The sequence below is a fragment of the Mesoplodon mirus genome, assembly GCF_964341445.2.
Source record: "Mesoplodon mirus genome assembly, chromosome: 7".
Lineage (NCBI taxonomy): Eukaryota > Metazoa > Chordata > Mammalia > Artiodactyla > Ziphiidae > Mesoplodon > Mesoplodon mirus.
Genome location: NC_138983.1, coordinates 126,959,992 through 126,974,747, shown reverse-complemented (window position 1 = coordinate 126,974,747; position 14,756 = coordinate 126,959,992). Strand labels below are relative to the sequence as shown.

The window sequence follows — 14,756 nt, the reverse complement described above, 5'->3', positions numbered from 1 at the left end:
CACTTAAGGAGATTAAGCCTTGAAGAAGTAAATTAGCTTGCACCTGAAATAATATTGATAGCAAAAGGGCAGAAATGGGACTTGAACTCAGTTTCTGTCTCCAGAGTTCATGGTTTCTAACCACCATTCCATGTGGCAGCAAAAGACATGGATAAATGAAAGCAATCTTTGTGCCGTTGGCGAAAAGGGCTGAGCTACTCAATTTGAGACTGAGAACACTGAGCTCGGGATGCTGGTTTCCTCCAGGAGCAGAGTCTTACACATATTATCAGTAATCATTTCAGAGTGACTCCTGGGAGAGGCCATGTACAAATTTAATTATAGTTCACCCAATGACTGCCACAGTTGGACAGAGCAGGACCTATGAACCATATTTTCCTGCCCCCAAAATATCTCCCTCACCAATCTAAAAAAAACAAAAAACAAAAAAGACACTATCCAGAGTAAAAAAGGAGGCAGCCCACAGAATAGGAGAAAATATTTGCAAATCATATATCTGATAAGGGATTAATATCCAGAATACATAGAACTTCTAAAACTCAACAACAAAAAAGCAAACAACCTGATGAAAATATAGACAAAGGACTTTGAATAAACATTTCTCTAAAGAGGATATATAAATGGCCAGTAAGCACATGAAAAGATGCTCAACATCTCAAGTCATTAGGGAAATGTACAGAAAACAGTAAGTACTGGTGAGGATGCGGACAAATCGGAATTCTTGTGTACCATTGGCGGGAACGTAAAATGGTACAGCCACTGTAGAAAACAGTATGGTGGTTTCTCAAAAAATTAAAAATAGCATCCCCATATGATCCAGCAATTCCACTTCTGGGTATATACCCAAAAGAACAGAACGCAAAATCTTAAAGAGTTCTCCGTACACCCATGTTCACAGCAGAATTATTCAAAACAACAAAAATTTGGAAGCAATCCAAGTGCCCACAGATGGATCAACTGATAAAGTAAATGTGATACATACATACAATGGAATATTATTCAGCCTGAAAAAGGAAGTAAGTTCTGCAACATGGTACAGCAAGGATGCACCTTGAGGACATTATGCTGAGTGTACTAAGCCAGTCACAAGAGGACAAACACTGTATGATTCCACTTATATGAGGTACTTAAAACAGTTATAAATCACAAAGACAGAAAGAATAATGGTGGTTACCAGAAGCTGGGGGAAGAGGAGAATGGGGAGTCACTGTTTAATGGACATAGAGTTTCAGATTTACAAGATGAAAAGTTATGGGGATGGATGGTGGTGCTGGCTGCACAAAAAGGTGGATGTATTTAACACCACTGAACTGTATACTTAAAAATAATTAAGATGAGATATGGGGATGTATGTATACGTATAGCTGATTCACTCTGTTATACAGCAGAAACTAACACACCACTGTAAAGCAATTATACTCCAATAAAGAAGTTAAAAAAAATAAAAAGAATAATTAAGACGGTAACTTTTATGTTATGTGTATTTTACCACAATAAAAAAGACTCATCTGTAAAAGAAAAAAACGAATGAAGTACTGAGACAATGTTACAGTAGAGAGAAACCTTGAAAGCATCATGTTAAATGAAACAAGCCAGTCACAGAAGGCCTCGTATTATATGATTCATTTCTGTAGGAAATGTACAGAACAGGTACATCCAGAGGGACAGAGAGTAGATTAGTGGCTGCCGGGGGCTGGGGCTGAGCAATGACTGCTAATGGCTATGGGGCTTCTTTTAGGGACGACGAAAATGTTCTGCAATTACACAGCTCTGTGAATACACTAAGAGCCATCGATTTGTATGCTTTAAATGGGTAAACTGTGTAGTGTAAGGTTTATATCTCAATAAAGCTATGAAAAATGATTTTTTTTTAAAAAGAAGGTTGATTTTTTTTTTTTTTTTTTTTTTTTTGGTGAAATCAACCCTGTAGCTTAGACCCACAGGTTACCAGAGGATACCGAGACGGCAATAAAATGACCGCTGCAGCATTACCTGCAAATGAAAGCTGCTTTAGGCGGGCGTTGGACCGAGCCTCCTGGACTTTGTCTGTCAATGACTTCCAGGCATCTGTGAGGAAATAAGATAATTCAGTCAAACATCTCTGAACGCCAATGATGTGAAAAGATCCCCTGCGAGAACAGCTTTTTGTCATTTTCTTAGTTTAAATCAGTTCAGTGAGTAAGAAAGAAGCTGGGAAGGTGCCCCACCCAACAGTGCTCCCTTCTGTTACAAAGGATACAGAAGCGGTGAGGAGGTTTCCACCTTCTGAAAATGACCCCTGCACCCTCAAAGCACTCACTTCCCGAGGGGAGTCCAGGTCCCAAACCTGAATGTGTGGTGTTAACTCTACTCCCTGTGCTGCTAACCCAAACAACACCAGAACCAACGGTTAACCAGGACGGTGGGAAGGAGAGCACAACCTCTCAGTCCCCTACAATGAAGGGCTGTAACTCGAAAACCTTTACAATCCCTTCCAGCTCTAACCGAAGAGTCTACGATCTCTTCCTATCTGTTGGATTTCTTCCCACACTCCACACTCAATACATCTTACGCAGAGTGTGTACACTCAAACTAGTTATTTTTTTGTTCTCCTTACATGTCTTTTTTTTTCAGTCACCCAGGCCGGAATCTTCAGAGGCATCTTTTTTTTTTTTTTTTTTGTGGTACGCGGGCCTCTCACTGTTGTGGCCTCTCCCGTTGCGGAGCACAGGCTCCGGACGCGCAGGCTCAGCGGCCACGGCTCGCGGGCCCAGCCGCTCCGCGGCACGTGGGATCTTCCCGGACCGGGGCACGAACCCATGTCCCCTGCATCGGCAGGCGGACTCTCAACCACTGCGCCACCAGGGAAGCCCCAGAGGCATCTTTGAGTCCTCTCTCTCTACCCTCTATATCCAAGCAGTCATGACTGTGTCTGTTCTTCTCTCCTTTCTTCTCCCACTGGAAGTGGGCTTTATTACCTGACATCTCTACTGCAGCGATACTCTCACTAGTGGCCTCTTGCCTTCTAGTGTCTCCAATTCCATCTATCTCATATGGAGCTGCTCACATAAATGGTACTACTGCAGCCCTAGCTGAGCAGAGCCTGGGCTGTTGGGCTGGCCTAATTTAATCCACTCACCTTCGATACTTTCCGCACAGATCTGAAAGCCATCGTCACTTGAAATTTCAAAAACAAGTCCTTTTTTGGGCTTTTTCTCAGCAATGCTTTCCTTCCGCTTCTGTTCTTGCTGGAGCCAAAGCATCAGTGGAGAGCTGAAATTACTTTCTTCTTCTTCCGCTGTTTTAGGTTCTGTGAGGGAGAAAATAGATAGGGGCCAAAGTGGATGCCATAGCAAACACCTACTGAGGACTTTATGCACGCTATCTCCAAGCCTAACAACATTACACAGCTGGTTTTATTACTCCCGTTTACAGATAACAAACCTGAGGTTCAAAGTGGTGGAGCAGCTTGCCTGAGGTTATAGCTAGGAAGTGACCAAAACTAGAATTTTTTTTTTTTAATGTGAAGTTATGCTATCTCTCTGGTAGTTTCTGGTATAACAATCTGACAGTTTTTCAGTAATTGCCCTCAACAGAGTCAAAGCTAAAAATAACGATGGTTAACATGTATGAAACACTACATATGAGGCACTCTTCTAGGAACTTCCTGTATTAACTCAGATAAACCTCACAAGTCCAATGAGGTAGGTGAGAAATTATCTACATTTTAAAGGTGAGAAAACTGAGGCAGAGAGAGGTTAAGCAGCCCATGTTCATACAGCTAGTAAGTGGTAAAGCTGGGATTTCAACCTATCTGACTGCAGAGCCGGTACTCTCAGCCACCACCCCTCACACTGCCTTCTTACAGAGAGATGGATCAATCCTCTCCAGGAATCAGCAAATCAGCAGAATGTGACTGCATCCCAAATCATATGGCTAAGCATTTTCTCTGCCTGCTTTTCTTCTGGGAATCCCCTCAACGGAAAAGGACAAAGTCTTATATCCAGAGTTCTCTGTCTTGAAGTGACTAGTTGTTTACTGATGAAATTCATCAGGACAGAAGCACTATGGAGATGTATCTGGAGTCATAACCTAAATCTGGCTCTATTATATAATAAAAATGGTTCTTGGTCTTCACTAGTGACAACTAAAGGATGAAGGCAGCTTATTGTGACCTATTTCAGTCACACTGCTGTTACAGCAAACAGAGCAGAAGAGTATTTATAGGTTTAGTTTCGTGTCCTTTGGCCAATCACTTAACATCTTTAGCGCTGTGACCTTTTTTTTTTTTTTTTTTAATCTAGAAAGTCAATAGGTAGAGAAGGTGACTTTTACAGTACTTCTGGCTTGGAAATTCTGATTCTAACCCGTCACCCATCTAACCTGTTACCCACCCACATACCTGAATTTTCTTGTTCATCTGCTGGATTCTGTGTTGTCTGAATCTCAGGAAGAACAGCCACTTGCCTACATGAAAAGAAAACCAAATGTGAGATGTAACACCAGCTAGTTCTTCAATTCAAAGATAAAAACTGTCCACAATCTACCATACAGCTGTATCAGTTATACAAAACAACCACTAGACATGAATCACAGGATGCTTTGTGAACAACCTGTTGAATGAACACACCACCACCCTACTGTACGATACATAACATCAACTATCTTTTGTGAGATTCTCTCCCAAACATTTGACATGAAGTTTTTGCTTTTGGAGTTGTAGACTGTGTCCTTAAAATTCTTCTCATACCTACCCTTAACTGTTAGAAAAAAATAAAAGGACGCTTGTTAGAAGCAGTTCTGGAGTTCCTTAAGTGAGTTAGCTGGTTTAATTAAAAACAAAAGCAGCCTGCATGATGAACCAGTAAACCATACCTATTTTCACTTTTTACAATTAAATAAATCCTGCAAACAATCCAGATGCAGACCAAGAGGGAACTAGTTAAATAAATTACTGTAGGTCTACACAACAGAACTGGAGGCAGCCATTAAAAAATGAAGTGGCATAGAGATATGTGCACAATACAATAGCTGAAAAAAAACAAGTATAGAACAGCATGTACGGCATTATTTATTTTATGTAAAAAAGGTATATACGTATTCAAATGTACACCATGCATATCTGTATGCATAGAAATGTTGGTATGAATGAAAACAAATTACGAGCAACGATTACCTCTAGGCAATAAACTGGGAACAGGGTAGGCAGGAAGAACATGGAACCATCACCCATTATTTAAATAATTCTTTTTTTTTTTTCTTTACAAACATGTATTAATTCCATTAAAAAAACTTTGGCCAAAAAAAAAAAAAAAAAAAATCAACACAAATCAGGAAGGACTATTTTGTAAATGAGGTGGACAGAACTGAGTGCTTCCCCTCAAGGAACTAAGTCTTATACTTACCCTGCAGGCTGCCCACACTCTTTCTGTGGTGACTGCTCCACGTTAGCTATATCCTGCTGCTCAGCCTCTGCTCCTGGAGTCCTGGAACAAAATCATGTGTATCTTTTCAAGAAGAACAACAGTAAATATGTACCCAACATGGAGGTTAGTCTAAAGAAACGACTCTAACAGGATCTGATAAAATTTATGGGCTGAGAAAACTAACCTGTGGTGATACGGGTTAGACAGTGGTTACCTTGGGGGGTACTGACTGAGAGAGGGCACCAGGAGCCTTCTGGAACACTAGAAATATTTTATGTTATGATCTGAATGGCAGCTACATGGATGCGTACCTAGGTAGAAATTCACTTTGTGTACTTTATGTATATTTTAATGATAATGTTCCAGAAAAGGACACCATGAGGATCTACAACAGGTGGTTTTGCCTTCCAGACAGGAATCATCCCTTAGTATCCTAACTAAGCCTCAGCAAAAAAGAAACAGGAGCAAACAGCAGCACTGTTCTAAATCAGCGCAAACAGCAATTAAAGACGTGGTTCTACCCAAGGGACCAACTGCCCACGGATGGAACTAAATTTTACTCTATAAATCACCACTGTGAGGGAAAAAAAAAAAAAAAAAAAATCAAAGTCAAAGCCCAGAAAACCCAAGTAATGCAACTTGGGCAGAGGTGTGTCCCTCCCAGAAGACCACTTCAACGGCCTCTAATCCAGAGCACGAAACCCCTCAGACCCAGCAGAGCCAAGGTCTGCATCTCTCACCCTGTGACTGAGGTCGGGGGCGTCGTGTTGGCTTCCTGGTCTGGAATGTGTGCTTCAGAAGAACTGGTCCGCGAGTGGGAAACTTTGTGCTTCTTGCCACTCCCTTTGTCCAAGGGCAGCTGAATCCGTTTGATTTTTGGTTTGGGTTTCAGGGGCCCCGGCACTGAGGGACTTGCTGACTGCTGTCCAGAGGACGGAGAGCCCCCGGGAGAGGTGGAGCTGGCTTGCATAGCTGAGGATAAAGCCTTATTCTGCTCCAGCCCCATGCTATTAGGAGCATCTACCGTCTGCGTAAAGTTGGAGCCCTGGGTCCCTGGAGCAGAATCAAGATCCCGCTGGGAAGAGAGAATCCCCGTTTTGCTGGCGAGGAGCTGGTTCACATGCTGGAGCTGATAGTGTTCTTCTGCTTCCCCTGAAGGCGAAGCAGCTGTTATGCCCGCAGTCTGAGCCGAGGGGAGCACACAGATGCTAGATGCTGCCGTCATTGCAGCAGTAGAGGGAGTCTGTGACGTCCCCAGTTGTGGAAACATTCCTGAACTTGGCGGTAAAGCCACAGGCTGGTCTTGAATCCCCAGGCTCTGCTGGCTGGCTTTGATTAAAAGATTGCTTATGGAGCCAATATCCGGGCTACCAAGCAACCTCGGGTTGGTTAACGCGACATGTCCTGGAACGGACGCGCTACTTGTAGGGGCGGTTGTCGTTTGCATGGATACAACGTTCAAGACGGAGGAACCGGAGGCCAAGCCAGACACAGGCCCTGACGTGAGGTGGCCGGTATCCTGGCTTATGGTGGCCGCACCCGCCGCCGGGGCAGCAGTTCCTCCCACATTCTGCGGTAACAGGGGCGCCTGTTCAAAATACATGATGCCGGACTTAGATCTTTTTATGATGTTGGGGACAGTTCGGTGAGATGAAGTGTTAAGTGACCCCAAGTCTAACAGATTGGGATGATTTGGAAGCTGGGAGGGTGTGAAGTTAATCAATGTCATGTTGGAAACCACGTCAGAAGGGGCGATGTTTGAAGGGGTACTAGAGGGAGCGAGTTTTTTATTCTTTCGGGTCTGCAGGCGAGATATGGGTCTTTTCTTGAGTCCAGAGGATGGAGTGGCTACTGTGGTACCGAGCTCTGTCCTCTGGCTGGCTTCTGAGACCAAAAGCTGGGGATCTGGAGGAGGCTGGACCCCGATAAGTAGGCCTGAAGGAGAACTGCTGATGTTTGGTGGGAAGCTACTCTGAGTAGCTGCAGGGAAGGAATGTAAGTGCTGGTGATGAGGCATGGGGAGCAATCCTTTGCTAGCAGGAGGGAATAAAGACTGGGAAGTCGGCAGGCTTGGACTGAGTCCTGTGGTTAGGGTGAGACCACTTCCCATGGGCCCCAATACTGACGTATTTGTCTCCATCACACTGGGTGCTGAACTAACAGAAGAGGTCAGCTGGATTTTTTGGGTCACTCCATTCGGAAGAGTCTGGAGAACATAAAGTGGCTGCATGTTCTGGTTAACAACAATGAGTTTCTCGGTGGCTGGTTTCAGGTGGGGCGGAGTGGTCTGGACAGCGGCATTAGAAATCTGAGACGGGCCAGGGCTATCAGTAGAGTTGGGCACGTATTTCTGGTTCTGGATAGGAACGGTAGGGGAAACAGGTACCTGAAGGCCAGGGGTGCTACTATTTCTAGTTAAATCCTGATTGTTGCCATGACCTTGCTCCACCGAACCACAAGGAGGGCTGGAGATGTGGTCTGCATCCATGTGACCTTGGATAAAGTGGTCAGGAGTCATGTGGCCTTCAGGGCTGGGATCTACTCCTGGACTCAGCAGGGAGGAGTCACCTTCAGAGGAGGCCACAGATTTTTCTGGGATGGTTCCTCTCTTCTCTCCTGAGTCTGAGATTACAGCTAGCCTACTGGGGTTCTGGCTCGGGACAGTGGGACTCCGGGTGGTCAGGACAGAGAGGTCTGATGGCAGCTCTAGTGGCAACTCGAACTGCTCCTCTGCTGAGATGGAGGAAGAGACACTGCTGTCCACGGCTTCCGTTGTCGGCAACTGCTGAGAAAACACTTCGAAAAGACCCATGTCTTTTTCACGATTACTATCAAGACCCAAACCTTCACCAAGATTCAGGAGTTCCGACGAAGAGGACTCTGGGCTCTCACCCAAAGCCTGCATGGATGGAGTATTCTTTAGTACAAAATCCATAATGTCTGAGGGCAGGATGTTCCCACAGTCATCACTGTTGTTATTATCTGAATCCGATTTCAGGAGCTCAGTATTATAGGTGTCCAGTAAGTTTTTGTCTGAGGGGGTGCTTGTGTGGACCCTGCGGCTTGACTCCAGTGAGCTGAGCTGAGCTTCCAAGGAATCCTGTCCCTGTGTTTTCACTCTGCTCACAGAGTGGCAGTTATCCATCTTTGGCTCATTTTTGTGGCCAACAGAGCTCTTAATGACATGCTCTTTTTCACCAGTGTCTTCAGGCCGATCCATCTTCAAGTTCTCTGTCCCGTTTTCTTTACTGTTTCTTTTTGGGATCTGGCTGCTTTTCCTCGTTGTGGCTGTGACGCTAGTATCACTCTCTGTCCCATCGTCAACACCATCCAACTGTGAGATTTTGGGAAGATCACATTGCTCCTCCTCCCGAAATAAATTATGGGGTGTCAGCCGTTCCTCTCCACCTGAAGAAATCACTGTCCTAGTGAAATTGTAATAGTATAAATCGTCTTCGTCGGAAGTGCTCAAGTCATCAGCCCCGTCCACCTGTCCTTCAGCGGATCTCTTGCCTCGCTTCTTCCCAGTTGAGCTGCTGTAAAACGGAATGTCTTCTTCGCCATAGGACCTTACTCCATAGAGTGGGGTGAGCCCAAAGAACATGTTAGAACGTGCCCGGGCACTGCGACGGGGATATCTCCTCTTGAAAGAGCCATCCTCCTGAGGTTTGGGGCCATCTGGAAGCATTAGGTTTCTGTCCTGTACTGGAAGATTCTGATAGTTATTACTTTGAGAATCCTGGGATGAGGTATTATTGGGGCTTGCTTGGGCGACCGGACCATCTCCTGGACCTTCGGAAGTGGAAATTGGTTCTGTTGGAGACGCTGACTCTATCTGCAAAGGGGAAAGAGGACTACTTTCTTTTAGGGTATTCTTGGACTGACTCTCACCCTCCATTTTTAGAGGTGTCAGTGTTACTTTGACTGTGCGTTTCCGGGGTGTCTGTAATTCCTTGGCAGACCCTTCTACTTGCATGGATGGAGCTTTGGGGACTCCTGGAATAGAATGGACTTTGTCCCCAATCTTATCAGAGGAAACATTATTACATGGTCGTTGCCCCATGAACTCAGGAGGCAAAACTTCATCAACAAACTCTGGCTTTAGGTTTCCTTCCTCACCAGTTGCCACCTGACCAGGTTCCAGAAAAGATTTACTGGAATGCTTTTCTTTGAACACTTCTTTACAAGATTTTTTCCCTTTCTGTCTCCTGTCTCTGGAGCTGGATCCCACGTGTTCGTTGATAATGGACGATCTGTTGCTCACTCCAGATAGCTTCAAGGTTTTGACTTCAGTATCTTCATTGGGAGGGGAGTTTGCTGACTGGTTGGAATCTGTCTGTTGGTCTCGATCATTCCTCTGCCCTCTCAAATGGAGTGGCGGGAACGGGAGGGCCTCTTTAGAAGAAAATGGCACTGAAGACAGTTCAGCAAAAGTGCCCGTTTTACTAACATTTAATTCTCCAGCTGTTGCGTTATGAACCTGTGGGGCCAGTTTCGGAAGGCCAGGGTAAGCCACACTATGTGCCGATCCCTCTGAGTTCTTGGCGCTCGGCATTTTGGTCTTCTCTCCCTTCGAAGAGGAGCTCTTGGATGCGGAGTCTGAAGCACTGGAATGCTTCATTTCTGAAGATGAAGAGCCATCGAAGTGACTGGTTTTAGTGCCCATAGTAACTACCGTCCTTTGCAGATGTGAAGAGGTGGGAGTGTTCTGCCCTAAATTAGTGTTAGAATTCAGCGGCCCTAAGACATGATCAACCGCTTTGGCACTTGACTCAAGATCGGCAGCGGTCCCTACGGTGGCGACTGAGGAAACACTGTTCCTGGAGTAAGTGCTCCCAGTTCTCATTGGAGACATTATCCGGAGTTTAGATCGCTGGGGTGACAAGGAAGAAGTACTGTGACGCCTGGAGCCAATGCTTCGAAGTCCAGAGGAGAGTAAAGGGTCACCCACTGTGACAATCTCATGGGTGGTTGGGGTAGGGCTTCCTAAACGAGAGAAAGTAATAAAGTCCATTACAGATTGGACACATGTGCTGTACCACTGGTTTCCATGACTTGGCTAGATATGTTTAGAGCTAACGGAAAATCAACATTTTTCCATTGGCAGAAGTCACCACGATAAAGGTGCCTGACAGCATAACAAACTAATCTTTGAGCTGACCTCCTTGGGTCGGGTAGATCAGTGAAGTCCTTTACCTGCAGAAGGCAGTGGCCGACAGCCAGGGGATCTCTGTGTTGGAGAATAGCTGGGTGTTCGAATCCTAGGGACCTTTGAGATGACGTGATAGAAACAGGAACCAGAGGTCTGTGAATGAGGAGGTCGATCTGGTGATGGAGGACTTACAATTTCAGCTGTGTTTTGACTTTCTTTAGGTGAAATTTCTGTGGCAGGAAATAAAAACTCTTACTAAAAAAGTTTAATTAAGATATCAAACAAATGAACCAAGAAAAAGCCAGCGGTCAGGTAAGTACCAGAACAGAAGCAAATGTGACCTCCCAAGGCAATGCCTTTTTCCCACCCGTCAATCACAACATTCCCCCACATCGAATTCAAGTCCCATCTTGATTAAAGACTAACCTGCAAAAGATGTTGGACTGTGAGCAATGGTCCTGTTTTCATCATGTTCAACAGTGCTGTTGATATCTGGCTCCACAACCGGAGGGCGGCATTCCACTATCTTGCATGTGTACACGCAGCGTTTGCGAGCATCCGTGGTGCTCCAGTACACCCGAGAACACCTGCACGCAGATGGCAACGGTCACCGTGAGTGCGAGGACAGAAGCAGAGACTGACATTTGTCAAAACCTCTTCTCAGCCTAGGTTCCCTGGCCTCCTTGATTTACAAAATTTAGCTTTATTTCATGGATTCTTATTAGAGGGTCTCCTGGTTAGGGTCTTCCAAGTTTTTTGAAGTCCTTGGTTTTTCCTGGCCTCTCAGGAAACAGTATCAAATCCTTTTTTATTGTGTTGTAAGCAGGGGACAAAATTAGTAAAACAGCCTAAAATGCAAAGAAAAAAAAATACTAACCATTGATACTACAAGAAATAGTTATTGGCCTTCAGGAAGGGATAACTGCCCCACCATGCGTACAAAGTGAGGAAAGAATAAACCTGGCGTGTTTCCTTTGGGAGAAAAGCCCCATGAGACAAGAGAAATGGAACTGCTTCAAATCTGCTGGATGCTGATGGAGCCTAGCTCTTTACACTAAGAGCTGCCAGCTGAATGTGGAGTAGAGACTGTGTTTTCACAACTGAAATGCAGAATAAATCAGAGTATATATAACAAAAGGAAGACTCCAAAGGGGAAGAGAGAGAAAGTGAATTTTAAATTTATATCGTCAGTTTGCCAGAAGTTTAAACAATTTGCTTCACGTGGGAAAGATTATAAATTCTTACTGGACTATCTGATTGTTATTGTAGGGGTTATTTTTAGAAGGACCTATAAAATGTAAAACGTAAAATGAGGACAGAGGCATGAGGTGTTTGATCCCTGACAACAAACTGGACTTCTGAACTGAGGTGAATGGAATTTAGTGGGATCTTAAGAGACTGGCCTGGTGTTTTCTACCTAGGTTTTATTTGGAAATGATTCTGAAATTATGTCAACAATACTTTCCTTCTACAACTGGATCTAGCTGACATAAAATGATCTTTAGTCCCAATCTACGAGAAGTAGCAAAAAAAAAAAAGAAAAAAAAAGGAATTAGTTAAAAGTCGCTAACAAGTATGGCTCTACATTTAATGACCTACTCACTGCTTCAGGGTGCTCAAGGGGTGGGGCTGCTGTCTTCTCTCTACAGAGCTACTTACTGATATCCAACAGGAAAGAGCTTATCCTCACAGTCAGAGAGATCGTTCAGAATCCCTAAGCAGTCAATTGTCATGGAGCCTGAGTAAGAAACGAAGAACTAATTAGAGGCAATCACGAGAAGGCCCACTTTATAACTGAAGACTAGAAAGTACCTCAGTGACACAGCCAGCCTTCCCCAACAACCAAGGCCCACGTCATACCAATCATCATGTGGATATTTTCTGGTTCTAAGCCATTGAGAAACTTCCTTCTCAAGCTGATTCCTTCAAAGTCCACAAACACTCTTCTGAAAACTTCAAATCCATCCTCAGGAACCACCTTAAATGAAAAGCCAGGGTAGCTATTTGGCGACCCCTTTTACACACCACACCCATGATACTGACTCAGAGGGAAAGTGCAGAGCGTATCTCGAAATCGCCCTTCTGTTTCACCAGCAGTGCCTCTGTTATTGCTCCTAAGAGGAGGTGACTCTAGGAATACCTAGAATCACCTACTAGGAACGCCTAGGAGGATGGTGAAATACAGGGTACCATCTTGCTAGTTTCAGCCTCTTTTCCTCGAGAACTCAAAAAGCAGCTAAAGCCGTCTCACCTCGCCTTTGATCAAATCCCGATGTCGTTGGCAGTATACTTTTTTATCATCCAGAAACACACAGTTCTTGGCTCGGGAACACATGAAATGATAGTTGCTGGTGCAGGATGTAAGGCAGCAACCCACAGTGGCTCCTGGCTTTTGGCAGAATTCACATCTCTACCAACCCAGAAAGAACAGAGTCCAGGTCAGACTTTCGGAAGTTTGAGCCATTTTCCATCTCCCCTAGAGAGTCACCCCGTTCTGGGTTTCCCACAGTTCATTGTGCTATCGGTCATCTGCTGAACTACAGAGAAGTGATATGAGCCATAAAGCCTCCTCTACAAATCCTTTCTTTCCTATGGCCCATGCGGCCTATGATTATTAAATTTAAGTATTACAATTTGATTTAGAACTTGAATCGAAACAGTTTTTTCTAGGATGCACGACGGATTTAGAGAAGATGAAACTTTGAAGATCGATGTAAAAACATCATCTTGGTAGAAAGCTGTTATATCCAAAAGAACTCAGTTCTGGAAAGATTATACTAGTCAGAGACATAACAGTTCTTAATTACTAGGCCTAACTGATGAATTTCTGTGATTCAAAGATTTCCTTCAGCTAGGCTATATGTGACTACCTCATTCTGTCACAGTCACAGTCTGGGCTCCTCTCCAGGGAAGACTTTTTATTTGTGCTCTCCACACATTTTACTTATGCTTCTTATGCATGCGCTATTTTTTGTTTCTTCCTGATAATCCTTCATTGTCTCCCCCCGTCAAAATATAGTTTTAAAAATTTTACTCCTTCATAGCCTTTTCTGATTACTCTAAGCTGCTACCAATCCCCTTCTACATCCCCCCTTCGTGTATGTATTTTGTGGGTTTATCCTATGGAGCCTCAGAGTGCTGATTCAACTGGAACCTCTGAAGTCATTTTGTCTAAATCACTTAATAAATTAATACCTTTCTTGGGCATCTGAATTATCTCCCCAACTGGATAAGACTTTGTTTTCTATGTCTTTTGTACCCATCCTCCAAGGGTCAGAATAGCAATCTACCTACAGTGTACACCAATATTTGCTGCTGGCTAACCATTCTGAAGGAGCTATGAGAAACATCAGCGAGGCAGCATTTAGCCCCAGAAAGAACATCTGGAAACTGAGAGGGAGTCTCTTCCATAACATTCACCCACAGGTTCTTACCAGCTGCTTGCCCCTGATCACAGCCATATGCACATTCTTCAGTGAGCCATCATCATCTTCAAACACTTCTGCTGACCACAAAGCGCAATTTACATGTGTCCATTCGTTTTGGCCAATGTAGAGCAAACGGCCAGCATCCTAGGAAACAAGACATTTCATTTTTTCTTTGAAGAATATAATGTCAAATAGGGTTTTCCTTGGTATTAGCTTTACCTCATTCAGGATAACTCCAGTAAATCAAGTCTAATTCTTTAACTTAGGGGTGCACACAAAAATCACAATTCAAAGTCTCCTTGTTTTCACTTCTCACCTTTTTCGATTACCTTTTCCACAGACGGGAAATATTTTATAATCATAAAGGATTAAAGAACAAGCAATATGTGACAGGTTTATAGAAGTGCCCCCTGACTTCTTTAAAACCGTATTTCAAAGCCAGTTCTCTCAGCTTGCCTTAAAAACCTTTTTTAAAAAAACTGTAAGCTTACTATGTGCCAGGACCCAAATAAGGCTTTACATACATTATTTCCTTTAATCCTCATAACCATTCTGAGGTAAGATTATTATTATCCTCATTTTAAAAATGAAACTGAGGGTCAGAGAGGTTCAACTCTTTGCCAAGGTCAACAAGTAGGCGGCAGAGCACAGAAACGAATCCAGGCAAACTGCCAGACCTGGGGACCTTAACCACACTGCTAATAACTACCTTAAACACAAGCTACTTAATGTGCAACTTCTGTTTTATTCACTTTCATAAAATATTTTTTT

At 43.9% G+C, this 14,756-nt stretch overlaps 1 protein-coding gene across 6 annotated transcripts in view; it reads right to left on the bottom strand.

Moving 5' to 3' along the window:
* KMT2A (lysine methyltransferase 2A) overlaps positions 1-14,756 on the bottom strand; it is a 75,343-nt gene that overhangs the window by 10,915 nt on the left and 49,672 nt on the right. For all 6 annotated transcript variants that reach the window (XM_082627706.1, XM_082627709.1, XM_082627708.1 and 3 more), the window contains 11 exons: positions 13,992-14,129; positions 12,809-12,967; positions 12,418-12,535; positions 12,217-12,295; positions 10,984-11,144; positions 10,602-10,787; positions 6,146-10,391; positions 5,385-5,465; positions 4,382-4,446; positions 3,119-3,289; positions 1,993-2,067 (listed from right to left, as the gene is read on the bottom strand). In XM_082627706.1, coding sequence (XP_082483832.1) covers positions 1,993-2,067; positions 3,119-3,289; positions 4,382-4,446; positions 5,385-5,465; positions 6,146-10,391; positions 10,602-10,787; positions 10,984-11,144; positions 12,217-12,295; positions 12,418-12,535; positions 12,809-12,967; positions 13,992-14,129 — 5,479 coding nt within the window. The remainder of the gene's footprint in view (positions 1-1,992; positions 2,068-3,118; positions 3,290-4,381; positions 4,447-5,384; positions 5,466-6,145; positions 10,392-10,601; positions 10,788-10,983; positions 11,145-12,216; positions 12,296-12,417; positions 12,536-12,808; positions 12,968-13,991; positions 14,130-14,756) is intronic.